Genomic DNA, 18,398 nt, shown 5'->3' with positions numbered 1-18,398 from the left:
CTATGCCTCGTGGTAGATCGTTGAGAGGAGGGAAGGGGAGGGAAAGGAAGGGAAGAAAAAGAAGACTCAACCAGGATGGGGTGGTGGGTGGGTATCGAAGCTTGACTAGCATGCCCAGGTAGATATATTTTGGACTGAGACAAAAATGCTGTAGTCAATCATGGTGATCATGATGATGATGATGATGATGATGATGATGAGCTGGTGGCGGTCTGGCACAGCCCCTCTTGACTCGAGAGTATACAGCAGAAAATGGGCCATCATCATCAGCCTCTGTAATTGCACATGGTGCCTAATGTATTGCCTGCTTGCTGAAGAAGAGGCGGACTGGGATATCGCTGTGATGATGAGTAGTACTGTAGGCCGGCTCAAGGAAGGACGACAACCAACACCAACCTCCATCAACTACCCTTGCTGTCCCGTGATGAATTTACAGATGCAGTGGGACTGAAAAGCTGACCATCAAAGTCGATAGACCGAAAGGCCCAGTCGAGCCATACCCCTCTCTCTCATGGTCGAGGAGGGCCATGTCTCTGCGGAGACGGGTGGCACACTGCCGTGATTGGACGAGTTGATTTAGACGCCAGAGATCCCCACAAGGAAGATGTGTGCTGAAGTCTGTCAAGGTTGTCCAGGGACGACAAGGAGGGGAAGTAGAAAAAATCAAGGAGAGCAAAAGGGAAGGAAAAAGTATGGTGTCGTGCGTGATTGGAGGGAAGGAGGCAATGAGGAAAGGACGTTGGCCGGTTTTGGGTGGGACTAGTGGTGGCGGGCCAGGGAGTCGGGGTGCTGTGTGCCGTCATTGGCCAATGAGTACAGGGATCTAGACGCCGACCAAGGTTATCATCATTGCAGAGCCGTCCACTTACAGCTCGAACTCGTTGTTTTCCCCTCTTTCCCTCTCTCTCCTCTCCCCAGCCTTCCGAGTTCCGCCCCTCCTCAATCAAGAGCTCCCCTTTATCGGCCGACCACTCACCTGCTTAACCGCCCAACCTGCAGTAGTGCTGTTGAAGCGACGAGAAGTAACACTGGCTGCCTTTCCGGACTCCCCAACGGTACATGCTGACCACCCCGCAGGGTCATACTATGTACACCACACGGGTCCCAAGGTTGCACTTCTCGTCAGCTCTTGCATGGCCCCCTTCCCCTGCCTGGCAAGATGCACCATGCAAGAGAGAGACACAGAGGTCATCGGTTCCATCCTGATGCTTGCTCGTGCCCCATCACGGCGATGTGATATTGATTCCCGCTCTCCACCGCGGCCGGCCATACACAGCCTAGACCTTGCATGTCTGTCCTCCCATTGGCTTCGTCACCGAATCAGCCGATGTGCCCACGGGCAGAGAGATCCATCGTGCATCTTTTGCTCCTCGTGGTGCTGCCTTATGCATGCGGCGACGCACATCGCACATTTGCCCTGTCATGGATCGTGATTCATTGCGTTTGCACCGCAGGTACGGCGACGGACAGGGGACGAGGAAGGACGGGAACCGGACGACCTTCGTTTCCCTCCTGTCACGTCACGTCACCCCAACTTGATCCCTGCTGTCATGGTTGTAGTTGTTTGTAAGTGACTATGTGCGTTGGTGTGTCTGGGCCACCACCACACAGGGCCGTGATATCTGGCCTCGCTTATATTATGGCTGGCCCTCTCCCGTCTTTTTCGTCTTCTTCTTCTCTTCTCTCTTCAGCAAGCCTCCAACCTTCAAAGATCAGTTGTTGTTTTTTGTGTCGTTTCTTCTTTTTTCCCCCTTTAATTCACTTCATTCTAAGTCATAGAGCTGTGCTCTACTGATCAACGTTAATTTCCAAACAAACCATAATACCCCCCCAAAAAAAAACACCAAAAATCATAACCCTTTTTTCACCCTTCAGTTTACACCATACGCCCTCAGTTGCTGGTCAACACCTACAATCTAATACCCAATACCCAGTCTTGAAGACTACGACCAACTTGCTAATAAAACAACCACTGATTTTTCTTGCTCGAAGCGACATCTGAGCTGTCTCAACGGGAGACAAATTCGGAACTTCAATCTTTTTTCTCAACACAGCAGCATTAATTTTTTTTTTAATCCCACCCGGGTGTTCTACCTCTAGTATCAAGTCATAATGTCGGCCACTCAACTCTCTTTCTCCCTCCGTGTCTCTTCTGGCGTCAAGACCGTCCACTTGCTCGGATCTTGGGACAACTACGTCGGCCAGCTTCCCCTCTCCAAGGACAAGAGCTCTTCCAAGGGTACCTGGAGGGGCACTTTCCGCTTCCAGAGCTCTACCCTGGAGCCTGGCCAGAGGTACTGGTACTACTACATCATCGATGGATATCACGTCTCGCACAACCCCAGCGAAACCTCCACGACGGAACCTACCACTGGCCGTGAGCTCAACATCCTCGACGTCCCCAAGTCCAAGTCATCCTCATCCTCCCACCACTCCTCGTCCAAGCACTCCAGCAGCTCCTCCAAGCACCACTCGTCGTCATCATCCCGCCATCACTCGTCCTCCAGCAAGGAGAAGTCGTCATCGTCGCGCCACTCGCGGTCCTCCCTGACCGTCGACATCCCCAAGGGCCGCCCTCTGTCCACCTCTCAGATCAAGGCGCCCAAGCCCATGTCGCCACACGCGACCAAGCACATTCTGCACGACTACTCTGAGGACTCTATCGACGAGCTGGCTGAGCGTTTCGGCTCAACCGGCCTGGAAGACGACTATACCGAGTACATCACTACCGACTTCGGCATCTCGGACTCGCCTGTCAGCTCCAACGGCTCGTCGCTGTCGTACCGCTCGGACAGCTCCAGCCCCAACTCCAGCATGTCCGGCTACAGCACCCCCAGCTCCGACTGTTCCAACTGCACGTGCGAGCGCTACGGCATCACGCGCAAGGGAGAGCGGGTTCGTCTGGACTGCGGTGGCTCCCGCTGCGGCTATGGTGACAGCTCTAGCGACTGCTCGAGCAGCGATGGCGAGTACGAGAGCACGACGCGCCGTAATGGCATCGTCGTGCGTCACTAAGTGGGCTATTTGGATGACGAGGATGCGTCTTGCTCGAGGGTGGGGATGAGGATCACGGACCTCACCGCACACAAAAACCCTCGAGAAGATGATTCTGGTCCACACGACAAGGGAAAGACACACGTCAAGGTCACGAGGGAGAATTTGAAGTGACCGTTCATTCATTTCCGAGCAGGAGACGGCGAACATCTCCCGCAAAATTGCGGTTGTAGAAGCCAGCCCTCTTTTGTCTCGAGTGTACTTGTTGCTACACGTGCGCGGCAGCCGGCACAAGGTGCTCTGGATGGTGCGGGGCGTGACATTTTGTGTCCACGGTCAAGACAACTGCAGACTGGTTTTGCAAGTGTCTGTTGTCCGCGGGCCGTCATGAACCTGCCCGGCCATGTGAGCTCTTCGGTCCTGGTCGCGCGTATGCGTGCAACCCCACACCCATTCGGGTCGATGCTGCGACCCCACGCGGCTTTGACATCTGTTCCGGTTCCCAAGGAACGATGTCTAGCCGTGTCAAAAAAGAAAAAGAAAAAAAAGTCCTAATTTCGTTTTGTTTTGAGATGATCTCAGCAATTCTTTCGGACAATTAATCCTCGGGCACTGTTTGCTCCCCTTGCGCCTGGTCTGTGACCTAAGTTGAGGGGGCAAATGGACCTGCCACGAGGGCACGAAAACCCTCTATAGTCAACCCTTTTTCTTTTTTCGTTGGAAAATACTCAAAAAAGAAGAGTCCGGCTGTTTTGGGATGGAAATTGTACGGCACTCAAGTTCTTGATCGGTCTGATGATCATCTTGAGCAAGCCCCAGATCTGGTGGAAGACAATCTTAAGTGCGCGAGGCAATTGGCCTGCGCATGGTTCTGGGGACCAGATAGTGTATAGCTGCCTATTTTGAATCTATTCACACTGGTCACGATATTTCAAGATTCTGTTGCTCTTGATGTGTGCCTGTGATAAAAATGTGCTTCTCGTTTCTTTATCTCTCGTCCCGTGTGTATCAATGGTCTCTCCACACCCCCCCCCCCCCAACTACCCTTAGTCTTTGGGTCTAGGGGACTGGACACCCCTGTCACCCGCTGTAGCCTTGGGGCAATGATGGTCCGAATTGGTGGGTCCTCCACTATTGTGACAGCTGATAGCGGGGTGCTCTCCTGAAGCTTCAGGACCCCGCATCAGGAAGCAGCAGCAGCAGCAGCATCCATCTATCTATTCTACAACACTCTGGACATGCATGGCTTCTTTGTTGAGATGCCTTCTTCAATCTGAAACCCTGAACTTCATTTTCCTTACGACCTGACCTTACATCTCTGATCTCAACCCTGCGCCGTTCTCCCTCCTTCGAAGCTCAACCGTTGCTGTCCCTCCCCAATCCTCCAACTCCCCATCCAGCAGAGAGCACAGAAAGAAAGAAGAGAAAGAAGCAAGAAACGATGGCCTCCCACACCGTCCCAATTCTCGACTCCCACATCCACCTCTTCCCCTCCTCCGAGCTCACCACCCTCTCCTGGAACCAGCCCGGCCACCCTCTCTGGTCCCAACACTCCCTCGCCGAGTACCGCCGCGCCACCGCCTCCTCCGCCGACCTGCTCTCGGGCTTCATCTTCCTCGAGACAGACCGGCGCAACGACGAGTCCGACCCCTCGGCCGAGGGCGGCTGGTCCGGCCCCCTAGGCGAGGTCTCGTGGCTCGCCCGCATCGCAGCAGGCAGGCCACGCCCGGGTGAAGGCCACGGCCAAGGCACCGAGGGCGAACAGAGGGCCGACCGCGACCTGTGCAAAGGGATCGTCCCCTGGGCGCCCGTGCCGGCGGGCGCGGAGGCCCTAGCGCGGTACCTGGATGCGGCGCGGGCCACGTGCGAGCGGGACGGGGATGCGTCTGTCTGGCCGCGCGTGCGCGGCGTGCGGTACCTGCTGCAGGACAAGCCGGACGGCACGATGCTGCGGGCTGGGTTTGTCGAGGGGGTGAGGCTTCTGGGGCGGAAGGGGTTGGCGTTTGACGTGGGCGTGGATCTGCACAGGCGGGGGATGGGCCAGCTGGAGGAGGTGGTGGAGTTGGTGGAGAGGGCGCATGAGGGCTTGGAGGCGAAGGAGAAGGTTACTTTTGTGTTAAGTGAGTGAAAAAGGGGGTTCTCGTTGTTTGTGAGAGATCGCGCCACAGAGAGAGAGAGAAAGTGTGTCTGTGTGTCTGTGTGTATGTGTGAGTGAGAGAGTGAGAAAAAGAGAGAGAAGGCTAATGTCGGAGCGAAACAGATCACCTCTGCAAACCAGATCTCACGAACCTGGACACGTCCGACCCAGGTTTCCTCGCCTGGCGTACAGCCATTTTCACATTATCCAAAGCCGAAAAGGTCTACATGTACGTCGTCACCTACTCCCCCATTCCCTTTTCTTTGTCTTCATGCAGCGTTCAATTTCATCTGTCTCTTCTCTTTTCTAACACATGCACATACACACTCCAGGAAACTCTCAGGCGCCCTCTGCGAAATGGACCCCACCCTCGCCCAGTCCTCCCCAGACGACATCTTCATGGCCATCTCCCCCTGGCTTGCCGTCGTGGTCGCCGCCTTCGGCCCGTCCCGGATCATGTTTGGAAGCGACTGGCCCGTCTGCACGGTGCCCGTCGAGCATGCCGCCAAGGGGGAAGAAGAAGAGGCGGGCGAGAGCTCGTGGGACAAGTGGCGTAGGGTGGTTGAGAGGCTGTGCTTTATGAGCAGCTTCTCTGAGGAGGAGACCAAGATGATATTCTGGGGCACCGCAAAAAAGGCGTACGGCATCGAGTGACCTTTTTTTTGAGAGGGGGGGGGGGAGGAGGCGGAGAGGCGGGGTACGAGAACATGTGCGCAAACGGGCGGGCGAGTTGGGGAGGGGCATGAACGATCGAATGAATGACTAGGGGTGTTGGGGGCGGGGAGCATAAAAAATACGAAGCAATGTGGCTGAGTGAGGAGGGAGTCTACACGCATTGCACAATCCGTCCGGATGACCCGGTGCGTATAGGCGGGAACGGCAAGATGTGGTGCCGGCACACTCTTCCGAGGTTCATGGGGGTGCGAGACACAAGGGAAACGAGCCACCGAGATCTGAGTCGAAATTTCAAATCGCAGTCCTTCAGGAGGAAAACACCTGGTGAGGAGGAGTGCAAGATGATGAGTCGTCCCTCATACAGAAGGATCTCACGGTAAATGCATCAGAGCATAGACGCAAGGGTTAATACACACCACCTACCTGTACTGTACTATGTTGGAAGTAGGGAGGGACATTTGTGATAACAAGCAATGCCATGAGCTGACAGAGCATAAGACTTTACAATTAATTCTGATCCTCCTCCTTTTCTCAGCAGTGCTGAGTATTCACCACCAGTATACTATTGTCTACTGTCTAAGAAGTTCCAAAACGAGAACATGCTTAGGCCAACCAGCCAATCACGCCCCGATCCTCCCGTCATGAACAAAAGCGTCAAAGGAGTATGCCACGCGTGCCGCCCGAAAAGGTCTATCCGAAAACGCCTTGCGAGAAAGAATGACAAAAGAAATCAGTGAAGCAATGTGTGAAGGAATCGCTTCTTCCACCCATATGCTAGATAGGAAATTCAACCGTTTACCCACCAGCCCCAACCTCCCAAGCTGATGCATTACAAAAAAGGAAGTCAACTTTTGGTTTTTCAATCTTCCTCCGGTAAGACCGAATGTCGATGTGTCAGGGCAGGCGCCTCTTTCGCCCCATCTGGGGAGCTATTGTTGACAACGGTCGAATCGGATCCGATCGACGGCGGCCGCTCGTCCTGGAATCGGATCGAGCGCAGGGTGTTGCTCCGGCTCCGGCCACCACCACCACCAGCAGCTCCTCCAACCAGGTTATGATTGGACTTGACCGTGTTCGACCGGCTGACCTGACCGCTGCCGCTGCCGCTGCCGCTGCCGTGTTGGGAGTTGGAGCGGCTGACTGCGCTCTGCGGCTCCTTGATGACAATATCGTTTGCTGATTGGAGCGTACCGGTCCGGCTGTGCCCGCCGGTGGACGTCTGCTCGAATGAGAAGGCCGTGTTGCTCCTGCTGCGTCCCTGCCGCTCGCCCCCGGCCGTCATGGTCAGGTTTCTGGCATGAGAGGTCTGCGACATCTGCGATCGCTGCGACCTCTGCGACATGGCCCTGTGCATGCTCGAGTGGCGCATGGGCTTCCTGCCCGTCTTGAGATCCCGTCGGCTCGTGCAGCAGCAGCCCATGCCCGCGTGCATGATGAAGGCGACAAAGGCAAAGCCGGTCGCCAGCCACATGAACACGAACATGCGGACGCCGACATATGCCTTGATGTTCAGGGACGACTGGGCGGTGGCGGCGTACTTGAAGACGAAGCTGATAACAGACGCGATTGTCGACCCGGCAAAGATGAGCACAAATGTGATGCCCGAGAGGAGAGACATGGGCAAGGACACCCAGCGTGAGAAGATGGCCACTGGGGACAGGACGGAGAGGCAGAAGGCCAGGATCGTCCCGGCGAGGAAGAAGGCAAACATGAGGTGGGAGCAGATCTTGAGGATGTTGAGGATCTCGGTGAGCTCCGTGGGCAGGGCGATGGTAGCGCCCGACAAGAGCTCATTCAGGATGATGGATACTATGTCAAACCAGTAGTAGCTCTTGGGCGTGGAGCAGAACGTGATGCCCCTGTCATTGGTGTGTTAGAAAAAGAGTGCACTGGAGGGTTAAAGCTTTGCAGGAAACTCACTCATCGTTGTAGCCCTCGCAGTAGTTCCACAGTCCGGGCTGATAGAAATCGTGGAGGCCCAACCCCCGGGCAATGGAGTTGATGAGTTCGGCATTTTCAACAGATTCCGGGATGATATCAGCCAGGGAAAGTCTGAAGAAGTAGGTGTCGCCCAGGATCTTGGAGCTCTTGGAGGTATTCCCAAGCTCGACCTAAAACAGAAATATGTTGGGTCAGCCATGTGGACGATGTAGCAAGGTGTATTGTGATTCAATTTGGGGGGGGGGGGTGGTAAGTTACGCACTAGGATGAGGAAAATAAATGAGAGGAGGTAGGCGAACGCAGCGGTTAGGGCGAATATGCGCCGGGCTCTCGTGTTTCTGTTGAGGTCGAGTTTATACCAGTAGCTGGGAGGTTGGCTGAATATGGATTCATCATCGGCTAATGATTTTGAGCTTTTGAAAGTGCGCCTCCTAAGGCCCTTTAGACCGTCTGGCAGTCCCATCTCACTGCACAGAGAGAAAGGAAAGAGGTCAGTCAATCAATTGCACGATGCCCATTCCTCAAAGTGGATGGCAGAGTGGGAGAAGAAAAAGAGAAGAAGAAAAGCTTACACGGCGATCAGCCTCTGCTATGAAAGAACAGAAATTCAACCCCTCACAAGGTGTACGTATACACAGTTTCGTATCAAATGTATAGGTGTGTCTGGGTTTATGAATACATGCGGAGGGCAGGGTATCTTGTAGAAAGGGAAAAAGAAAAGAAGAAAAGCCCTCTCTGGCCAGTGGATTCAAGTGATCAACAAAGAACTCGTGTGTTTGTGTGTGTGTGTGAAGAATTCGAAGTCGATCAACGCGGTGAGTGAGGGGCTCAACCCAGATGAAGACAAAGTGTAGGTGAAATATTTCCCGCAGGATCATCAGATCAACCGGTCAGAGAAAGAGAAACAGGACCACGCAGGTACAAGGCTAGTAGTTCAGTCCTGCGGCGCAGGGCAAGCGCCAGTGGCCATATGCCTGGGTCAAGGTTCTCAGGTCCTTCAGGTTGAGCGTTTGCGGGTCCAACGTATGGCTCAGAAGCGCCCGGCTGAGCCTTTGTGGCTTCCTTTTGGGCTTGGGGTCAAATCTCCAGATTTTGGGGACCAAGGATGCAGTGTTGGGGGAGTGACGACATCTGATGCGGTAAAGTTCGCCCAGTGCACACACACCACGTTGAATGCCTTCGCCCCACGGATCAGGCGGAAGAGAGGAGAGGGGACAAAGAAGAATGAGAGAGAAAAAAACATGGCTACAGCAGAAAAGGGAGAGAGGAGAGGCTGTGTGGAGAGCAGCAAAGAAGAGAACTGGCTGGTGCCACGACGGTGCCAGGTAGGTGGGTCAATGTGGATTTGCAGTGGGACGTCCAGGTTACCGGGTCAAGTATGGATTGTTACGGCCTTGGCTCCCCTGAGTTAATAGTTGTTCTACTATGGCACACTGCGGTTGTTATTGCTGTTGTACTGTAGGTGGTAGAGCGCCCTGCCCAGTGCCGAGTTCCCTTTCCTTTGGGGGTGGGGCGTTTCCTCTCAGGCCTGGAGGGACATGCTCTTAGCCGTCGCACAGCAGGGTTGTGTGGGTCTCGAGCGTGCCGGCCCAGCGCTACCGAGCCGCTGTTCCATGCTGACGACTGGGGGTAGGGCTCAGCCCAGCCCTGAACGTGCTGCTGCTCGCCCTGCAACTCTCTCTTTCTCTCAGGACCCTGCAGATGATCCCTTTTCTACGCGAGATGAGACTGGGTGTTTCCAAGCTGGGCGCAAGGAAACATATAGCTCATGTGTCAAGTTCATGAACCCCAGATAGGAAATTCCAAGATTTATCTTAGGCGGACCCAATTGTTAATCTAGAATCTTGGCCAAATTTTGTACCATGGCAATTTGTAGTATGTATATTGGAGAGATGATGATGATTATTTAACATCATTATCGTTATTCGGCACACACACCTCAATGACATAACTCCGCCCAATGCATGCTACTAGCGTCAGAACTAAGCACTAAAACCCTGAAGAGCGACCACGGCTCTGACTGATATTGACCGCCAGAACCAGGAAAAATACGACAAGCCTACATGCATGACAATTACTCACTATGTTCCTGTGTACGTATCATAGTACGTCGTGAGAAGAGAAGAGATAACATATTCGCCACAGCTTGCGCGTCCTGGCAAAATCCAGCTGCAACGACACTGACGCTGTGACAGAACTCAAGAGAGAGAACCTGACGAGCTTCTACTATTTCATTTTGACTTTCTTTATCATCCCATCTCGTGACGTCAATTTCATCTTCACCCCAACTCTAAGCGTCCACCCCATCCTGCGACTGCCGTTGTTCCGCGTGCTGTCAATTGATCAGACGGCCTACCCGAACTATTGCACTGTACACGTTCTACAACTTGATGCACTTCACAATGATGATCACAGAAACAGACAGGAGATCAGTCGTTTTCCTTTTGGGAATACGAGGAGCAGCGAAAAAAAGAACACGAAAGAAGCGAGAGGAGGAGGCTACAATATCAGACTGGAAATGTCCGGAATAAATGACAGGGCCAGAGCAGCCGAGAGATCAAGTGCTGCGCCTCGTCGTGTCACCCCTTCCCCCGTCTCTCTCAGCGCTTGGCCCTGCCATACTCTCTTGTTGCTCGAGATCCACTGGTTTTGCGGTGGGGCCGATCAACTCTGAGTGGTGGGCCCGATCCCAGCTTCTGATTCAAAAGTTTGGATCCTGGCTGCTTGCAGGTTCTAAGAGAAAGAAAAAGGAGGGGTGAGAGAAAGGTACTACGGCACGCACGGTAAGAGAAGGTATTGGTCGTAGCTTCTGTCACTCACCGTACCAACGTCTAGTTCAGCAAAATCTGGAACATTTTTCACTTCTTCCCCCTCGCTTTCGCTTTGTTTTCTCTCGTGTACTGTGATACCATTTGTTTTTTCTTCTTTCCTTTTCGGTTTGTCCTTTTTTCCTACCTTTTCTGCCACCCGGGTAACGGCATGCGCACCGAGTGAATACGTGGGCAGTCGCAGAGTAGAGACAACGAAACAAGGAACTTCCATCCCGTTTTCTGGAACACGCACGAACACGCACTCTCCCATTCCGAGTTGCATATACAAACCTGTGGTTCCAAACCTCAACGAACAACCATCACACACGGTATTACTGCTAGATATCTCGACCTCCAGCGAGTATATGACAAGGAGGGGTCTGTGGCGCCCTGTGGGTACGGCTCAAGCTTGTTTCGACTGATAACGATCATCATATATGCATCTCTACCTGACGATCACGCAACAACGCACGTCTTCGCATCCTGGTTCCTTGACTCGCGAGATTTTTTTCTTTTCCTTTCTTGTCAAGAGCAGTTGATAGTGATTCTGGGGGAGGCTAGCATTGAGGTGCTCACTTGCTGCTGTCGCTTCTGCTGGGTCCAGACATACGACGTGCCAGGCGAACATAGCTTTGCAGTACCAGCGGCACCAGAACCACCGGTACACATCTCAATATATCATCTTCGAAGATGGCGCCCCTCAAGCTCTGGGGACTGCTGCTCCTCAGTCTTGGGGCTCTCACGCATGCCGCCAAGGAAGATGCCGCAGACACCAAAACGACATCAACCTCCTCTTCCTCCTCCTCCTCCTCCGAGACTACCTCCTCCAGCTCATCTACTTCATCGGACGGCGTCGTCGTCCTCACAGGAACGCACACCTCCTCGTCGGAGGAGTTACCCACATCGACCAAAGTCTCGACTACTCTCACCCTCGCCTCGACGAGTTCTGTAGACACTGGCATCCCGAGTGCAACTGATAATGCCACCGACACTTCGTCTGCAATGGTCCTCACCGGGACAGTCACCTTTCTCACTGGGTCCATCACGACGACCAGCACAGGAACCGTGACCATATCGGGCAATTTCTCCACCATCCCAGCGACCTCCACAGCCTCCGCGCCTACAGCTACAAACACGCAGCCATGTAACAACTACGTCGAGCTGTGCGAGCGCAAGTACAGCAATATCACCCAGGTGGGCTGTCACAACTCGCCCTTTGTGCAGAAGGGAAGCGCCGCCGCCAACCAGGCCCTGGACGTCACCTACCAGCTCGACGACGGCGTGCGGTTCCTGCAGGGGCAGATGCACTGGCCCGACAACGACACGGTGCCGCACTTTTGCCATACGAGCTGCGACATCCTCGACGCCGGACCCATCACGGACTGGCTGACCAAGGTGACAAGCTGGGTTTCCTCGAACCGCTTCGACGTCGTCACCATCCTGCTGGAGAACGGCAACTTCTCGGCCCCGTCCCTGTATGCGCCCTACATCCAACAGTCGGGCATCCTGGACTACGTCTACACACCCCCCTATCAGCCCATGAACGTGAGCACCTGGCCGACCCTGGCCGAGATGATCATCTATAACACACGCGTCGTCATGTTCCTGGACTATGAGGCCAACCAGACGGCATATCCCTGGTGGATCGATGAGTTCAGCAACATGTGGGAGACGCCCTTCGATCCGACCGACAACACGTTCCCGTGCACCATCCAGCGCCCCGAAGGGCTGAGCGTCGAGGCCGGCGAGAACATGCTGTTCCTCGCCAATCACAACCTCAACGCAGATGTCTCGATCCTCGGAACGTCCATCCTCGTCCCAGACGTCTCCGCCCTCAACACGACCAACAATGTCACGGGCACGGGCAGCCTTGGCGACGCGGCCAATACGTGCATCGCGGCCTTCAACCGCCCGCCCACCGTCCTCAATGTCGATTACTATAACATTGGCGGCTCCTACGATTCGGGCGCGGTGTTCGAGGTCGCTGCCGCCATGAACAACGTCACCTACAGGGGTGGGTGTTGCGGCCACGCCGTGACCAGCGCTGCGGCTCCGACAGCTAAGGGCCCCAGCCCGCTGTTCTGGTACGAGGGCCATCAGAATGATCGGCGGAGCATCGCCATGTTTCTGACATTCTTGACGCTCTGGATCATGTTGGTATGGTAGCGCCTAGGCCAGACGAGAAATGTTGATACGGGGGATTATTGTGACATGATGCCGAGGAGGCAGTTCTGGTAAGCTGGTGCCTTCTTTTCGGTTTATTACATTCATTGCAAGGCGTTCTGGGTTTACATTGTTGTGGGTTTTGTTATAAAAATTGGGCCGGAATAGACGGATAGAGAGACACTTTTGGCCAGCATTCACGTGCGTTGGATGAAAAGAGCAGTGGCGTTCTCAGACGGACGACTGGAATCAGACGTTCATACAGCAATTAATGGAAATGATGATGGCTGTCAGGCAATTTTCCCACGAGTTCACAGGTTCAAAACCTCGGCTTTCATGCATGGTCTATCAAGAGTGGTAGAGAGGGTCACAAGTTCCTTCCATCTAATTGCCAGCTGCTTTTCCAGCTCATCCATTTGAGTTCTGTGCGGATCTGCTACAGACATAACATTTGCATCTTTTCTTCTTCTTTTTTTCCTCTTCTCGGCCGCAGTCTCGTATGCCAGCATGCAATTTGATACCCAACGATCATCCTCAAGGTATCACCTGCTCGGTTCGCAGCCAGTCGCGCCGAATGACCGCTCGGTTCTCTAGATCAGGTTAGTCGTCATCGAGGAGCTCCTCGGAGGGATCCTAGACACTACCATCCGGGACTGTTCTGCCAGACTTTCTAATGCGTCGACGCTTCGGCAGTGGTGTCCAGTCTGCATCGCTATCGTCCTCACCACCTTCCAAGTCCTGGTTGTGCCGACGCTTCCGAGTGGCAGCGCCCGCGGGACCCCGCCATCCCTTCTTGATGACCTGCAGAGCCTGCTGTCTAAAGGCGCGCTTGAAGGAGATGGCGCCGCTGGCGAGCTCGATCTTGGACTCGGGATACTCCCTCATGAGCGTGTTGCGGCGCGGGGACGGCTCATCCGGGTCTTGATCTCTGCCCATCAAGCCACCGTTGTGGACGTTATGGTCGTCGTCATCGGCATCGCCACCACCAACCAGAGGATCGGCGAGCCTCCAGAGCTTGATGTCGTCCGCCAGCATGACGAGGCGGCAGACCTCGTGGCTCCGGCAAAAGAGCCACAGGGCCTTGCGGGGACTGGTGACGTCCATCAGCAGGAAACAGGCTGTCGGATTAGCCTCCTCGCCGAAACGCGCCGCGACATGGAGGGTGCCGAGCGGGAGGACGAACTTGGGGTGAGGACGTCGAGCGGCGGCCGCGTCGTCAATGACGAGCTTGCGGACCAAGCCGAGGAACAAGGGCTCCTGCACATCGAGGGGCCCTACGGCGCACGCCTCGCCCATCATGGCATAGATGTCGTCCACGGTGCGGCGCGCAGCCATCGCGACCTCGGCGCCCTCCCCAAAGAACCGCTCGGCGTTGTCGCGCAGGCGGTCGACGTCGCTTCGGAACGCGCCCATGCTCGCGTAGGCGCGGCGGAACAGCTTCTTGCGCATGGTGGACATGTCGACGGGCTCCGCGACGCGGTGGGCGTGGCGGGACCACTGCGCCGGCCACATCTCGCGGGCCGGGGGCCAGAACTCGCGGCCGTGCTCGGTCCTGGCAACTTGTCGGAGGATGCGCCAGAGCTCGAAGATCTGGTAGGTGGTGATGGGCCGGTCGGACAGCTCGGGGTCGTTGAGGTCGGGCGGGGGGCCGAGGTCCTCGCCGCGGGCGTAGATGTGCTCGAAGATGCGGACGGTGCAGACCTGGCCGGTGGCGAGGGTCGCGAGGTGGAGGAGGTGGTCGCGGGGTCGCTCGAGCTTGTCGAGGGCGCGTGTGAAGGTGTTGTTTAGGAGCTTGGAGAGGGTCTTGTTGTCGGTCAGCTGGAGGGCTTGGAGTTGTACCAGGATCGGACGGTTGCTTCGGTGTGTAGGGGCGGCGGGCGTGGGTTCGTTGCTGCTGGAGAGCGCTGCAGGGCGTGGGGTGTGGATGATGGGTCTGTTGATGCGAGATGGGGGCGTTTGTGGGGGCTGAAGGCTTTCTTGGTGGCCAGTGTCGACGTTGTCTTCTTCGGCCAATCCTGTGAGGGCACCACCACCATTATCATCATCTCTGCTGTCATCAGTCTGGTCTGATTGCAATGCTGACGGTGTCCATGATGCTACTGCTCCATCGAGCCCACCATGGCTGTCATATAGCTGAAAGGAGCCTTCTATGACATGTTTCTCGCCATTGCCATCATTCTGGTAGTGTTGTAGCTGTTGTTGGTTTTGTCTGTTTGGCTCTCGTATAGGCAGTTGCTTGATTCGTCGTATGATAGAATCGTTTTGAGCGCTGCCCTTACCATCCACAGACACTTCATGCCCATCCAGGTCCACCAGTCGCAAGAAGACCTTCTGGACTCCCTCAAAAGCCCTGTCTAGAGTAAGCTCAGCTCGTAGGGGTTCAGTCTTTGCTGTGGCTAGCAGTATGTTCAAGAACTGCAAGGACACAAAGATCTGATGTTGTTGTGTGATGGAGACACGATCCAGGTTTCCCTCCTCAGGTGTCTCCAGGAAGAACCTCTCGCTGACTGGCAAGTCGGGTGGCGTGGCTGGGATCTTGTCGACGTAGTCAAGGGAAATGAAGACAGCGCCACTGCTGTCTATGACTACCATATCAGAGGGCACTGGATCGTCGTGGTTCTCCTCCATGGTGGATGGTTGAAGGGAGTGGGATGCTGCGAGAAGATAATAGCAAAAAACCTTGCAAAGGATTAACACATGAGAACATCGAGGTGTGATTGAAGGACAAACTTACTGCAGAAATGATGCAAAGGTGTATTTGGGGTTGAGGAAGGTTGAGAGGACTGAATCAATGAAGAATAAAAAACAAGGAGAAGAAAAAGTGAGGTGAGCTGCGAGCCAGTGCATGTCCCGAGATCTTGCAGAGAAAGAATCTCTCACCTTGCTTTGGGATCAAGCTCAAAAGCAATCAATGGTGAGAAGTCGATGTGGAAATGGAGACGTGTAGGAAAGAAGAAGTCAACCAGGTCGAAAGTAAGAGAAAAGGATGAAGGGAAAAGAAGAAATGTAATATGAAAATTTTCTCCAATGTCATTGATGCATCGAACCAGGTGGATGGAGGAGAAAAATGCAGCACAGCTTGAGCTTCCTGAGCTGGCAGTGATGTTGAGAACAGGTCTGCTTAGTAGAAGATTGAAGGCTCCGCATTGACTGGCTCATCCCTCTCACTTCTTCTTGAGATTGTGAATAATAGAATTTTGATAAATCGCCTTAATTCTCTTCAGTACAAAAATTCTGTTTCCTAGAATTTGAAGGAGAGATTGGCATCTATGTTGACTTGTGGCTCTGTGGACTGCATGCATTGGGCTGAGGACAATTTGATCCTTCTGAGCACCTCAAGAGTTGCTTAGTGAAGACTTAACGAGAGCACCCTCTGATGCCAGATTAAATTGCCTGTGGTGGACAGAAAGAAGGCAACACCATCATTTCAGACATGTCTTAAAGGCTTTTGACATCCTGCCCACGCTGCCTCAACAAGACTCTCTCATCTCAACCTCGCCAGAACCTCACTGGCTAATCACCACCTGACAACCAACCTGTGCCTTAGGAGCCCAAGAAAATCCATGAGCAAATGTTGACAAAGCCATTTTCATTACTTCCCACTACTTTCCACCCTCCTTTCTGAAGATGCCACTTGACAGAGTCGACTTCAAAGCACACCAACGTTTCCTCATGCTCCCCGCAAGCACGCCACCCCCATCTGCACAGTCAACAAGACCGTCTTGGTCAGCATTACTCCTCTCGTCGTCATCGCCATCATCAAAATCAAATACAGAGGACCATAGACACACACCTCTCTTACTACTACCACCATTGGCCCCGCCCCTGCACCGCCCTCGCTGTTGCTGCGCCAAGAAATACTTCTGCCTCTCCATCCGGCTCATCAGCACCTCCCGACCCAGAAGTCGAAACGCTGCGCCAATGTTCTCGCCCGTTCTTGCCGAAACCTCCATAAAACTCGCACTGGCCCCACCCGCGACGCCTGACGGTCCGAAGAACTCGGTGGCTGCGACGTGGCCCTCGAGCCAGGTCACCTCGCGCAGCGGAGAAGGGACATCGGTCTTGGTGCCGAGGAGGAGGAAGTGGTAGGGGCGGGCGGGAGGTGTCGGTGTGTTGTTGTTATTGTTATCCTTGCGGGTGGATGAGCTGGTGAAGTGGTGGTGGCAGAAGGCGGTGCTGCGTTTCTCGGCGGGTGGGTTGGATGACGTCTTGCTGTTGTCGCTGTGGTGAACCGCCTCGTCAATCGCGCTGGCGAGGGACTTGAGGTAGGTTATAGAGGCTAGGTTGGTGATGTCGTAGACCAAAATGGCGGCGTCGGTGATGGCGAGGGCCTGCGCGAGGCGCTCGGGTGCGGCGAGGTGGTCTGCTGGTAGCTCGAGCGCGTCGATCGCGTAGAGCCTCGAGTCGATGGTGATGCTGTGGCGGCAGCCATGGGCATAGACGGACGTCGAGATCGTGGATGGGTCGGGGAAGACGCCTGTGCAGAGCTATCGTACATGTTAGTTGCCCTGGTTTGCATCAGAGTCCGCATGGGACGAATACCTACCTTGGCGAGGAGGCTTGTCTTGCCGACTCCTTTGTCGCCGATCACAAGGATCCGTAACTCGTCCGCCGGCTTTGCTTTCTTCTCTGTGCTGTGCAGTCCATTGATTGCCCAGCTTGCTCGGTTGTCGTCAGGTTCTTTTTCGGCCAGTCGCAGAACGAGTCGCAGAAAGCGCGCCTCTTCGTCTGAGAAGACCATGGAACACATGGTGAAGGTATATTTGTTTAAATTAGTGATTGGAAGAGAAGAAAATGACCAAAACTGGGAAGAGGTAACGAGAGTGCGAAAAGTCGCAGAGAGCATCAGGTTGCGCTGGTACGCTTCGAGGACGTCGGGGCTCGAGCTGTAACAACCATTTCGTGGAGACACCAGTTGCAAAAGTCAAAGTCTATTTTGAGAGCACAAAGGAAGTTCTGCTTCAGTGTACAATAGTGACACTGTCCAAGAGCCATCACAAACTCCCGATTGTCTCAAAAATTGACCTACTATTGTGGGTGGTCACTCCAACAATAGCCCAATAATTATGCCGACCTTGAGAAGGATACGAAGTCTAGAAATGTAGTGAATATCGCCCTTGACATTTGTCTCACTCCTGCATCACTGTAGCTTGATGTTGAAACGAGGCCTCCGAAATTCTCTCTCAAATGAGAAGAATGAAGTCATATCCGTGGAAGTACCGACCGTGTCACAGCATGCTGCGGCACGTTGTCTTTTTTGGGTTTCCAAGTAAGTTTTTGGACAGATATGTTGATTGTACACACGGAAAGAAAGGGAAGGAGACAGGGGGAAGCCCGCAAGATCGAAAGGGCTACCTTCATAATAACCCAGAGTCCAACGGGTACGACATGGCAATTTATGTGTTAAGTGGTTCCTATTTGATTTGTGGAAGCTCAACATCGGGAGTACTGCATCAAAACCACGTCACTCTTCCGTCCGTATCTCTAGTAACACGTGAATGACTTGTTCGGAACATAAAATCCTTTAATTCATGTAATTGTCTAAACTTCGTAGCTGGTCACGTCAGCTCCCTAAGGTTTCGTGCTCCGGCAAGGTTCGAATCAATATTACACCTTATCTAATACTCACGGCCAAATATTGGCTCTAAATATTGACAGTCGTTGCAGCATACCCTGTA

General features: G+C 54.1%; 6 protein-coding genes across 6 annotated transcripts; 3 read left to right on the top strand and 3 right to left on the bottom strand.

The window, feature by feature from the left end:
- Positions 1 to 1,698: 1,698 nt before the first annotated feature.
- M406DRAFT_358454 (uncharacterized protein) lies at positions 1,699 to 5,194 on the top strand. Its single transcript, XM_040923901.1, has one exon. It carries the CDS (start codon positions 2,113 to 2,115, stop codon positions 3,013 to 3,015), a length of 903 nt encoding a protein of 300 aa, XP_040772018.1. The 5' UTR covers positions 1,699 to 2,112; the 3' UTR covers positions 3,016 to 5,194.
- A 679-nt stretch (positions 5,195 to 5,873) lies between these two features.
- M406DRAFT_57135 (uncharacterized protein) lies at positions 5,874 to 6,233 on the top strand. Its single transcript, XM_040924579.1, has one exon. The coding sequence runs from the start codon at positions 5,935 to 5,937 to the stop codon at positions 6,184 to 6,186; it is 252 nt and encodes an 83-aa protein (XP_040772017.1). The 5' UTR covers positions 5,874 to 5,934; the 3' UTR covers positions 6,187 to 6,233.
- Positions 6,234 to 6,650: 417 nt separating this feature from the next.
- Positions 6,651 to 8,518, bottom strand: M406DRAFT_348389 (uncharacterized protein; the record flags this gene model as incomplete). The annotated part of the gene is made up of 6 exons (XM_040922385.1): positions 8,320 to 8,518; positions 8,010 to 8,214; positions 7,727 to 7,917; positions 7,147 to 7,665; positions 6,899 to 6,946; positions 6,651 to 6,654 (listed from the first exon to the last, which is right to left on the bottom strand). Exons 2-6 carry the CDS (start codon positions 8,208 to 8,210, stop codon positions 6,651 to 6,653), a joined length of 963 nt encoding a protein of 320 aa, XP_040772016.1. The 5' UTR covers positions 8,211 to 8,214; positions 8,320 to 8,518.
- Positions 8,519 to 11,247: 2,729 nt separating this feature from the next.
- On the top strand, positions 11,248 to 12,723 carry M406DRAFT_268530 (uncharacterized protein; the record flags this gene model as incomplete). Its single annotated transcript, XM_040917949.1, has 1 exon — positions 11,248 to 12,723. The coding sequence occupies one exon, from the start codon at positions 11,248 to 11,250 to the stop codon at positions 12,721 to 12,723; it is 1,476 nt and encodes a 491-aa protein (XP_040772015.1).
- A 630-nt stretch (positions 12,724 to 13,353) lies between these two features.
- On the bottom strand, positions 13,354 to 15,348 carry M406DRAFT_73479 (uncharacterized protein; the record flags this gene model as incomplete). Its single annotated transcript, XM_040925626.1, has 1 exon — positions 13,354 to 15,348. The coding sequence occupies one exon, from the start codon at positions 15,346 to 15,348 to the stop codon at positions 13,354 to 13,356; it is 1,995 nt and encodes a 664-aa protein (XP_040772014.1).
- Positions 15,349 to 16,322: 974 nt separating this feature from the next.
- On the bottom strand, positions 16,323 to 17,470 carry M406DRAFT_334646 (P-loop containing nucleoside triphosphate hydrolase protein; the record flags this gene model as incomplete). Its single annotated transcript, XM_040920962.1, has 3 exons — positions 16,323 to 16,420; positions 16,514 to 17,207; positions 17,267 to 17,470. The coding sequence occupies 3 exons, from the start codon at positions 17,468 to 17,470 to the stop codon at positions 16,323 to 16,325; spliced, it is 996 nt and encodes a 331-aa protein (XP_040772013.1).
- Positions 17,471 to 18,398: the final 928 nt, after the last annotated feature.

The sequence above is a fragment of the Cryphonectria parasitica genome (genome assembly GCF_011745365.1).
Source record: "Cryphonectria parasitica EP155 unplaced genomic scaffold M406scaffold_9, whole genome shotgun sequence".
NCBI classification, from domain to species: Eukaryota; Fungi; Ascomycota; class Sordariomycetes; order Diaporthales; family Cryphonectriaceae; genus Cryphonectria; species Cryphonectria parasitica.
This window is presented reverse-complemented; position numbering and strand designations above follow the sequence as displayed.

Excerpts from the sequence above, each read along its gene's own strand:
- M406DRAFT_57135 (XM_040924579.1), top strand. The coding sequence starts at position 5,935 with ATGTGGCTGAGTGAGGAGGGAGTCTACACGCATTGCACAATCCGTCCG.
- M406DRAFT_358454 (XM_040923901.1), top strand. The coding sequence starts at position 2,113 with ATGTCGGCCACTCAACTCTCTTTCTCCCTCCGTGTCTCTTCTGGCGTC.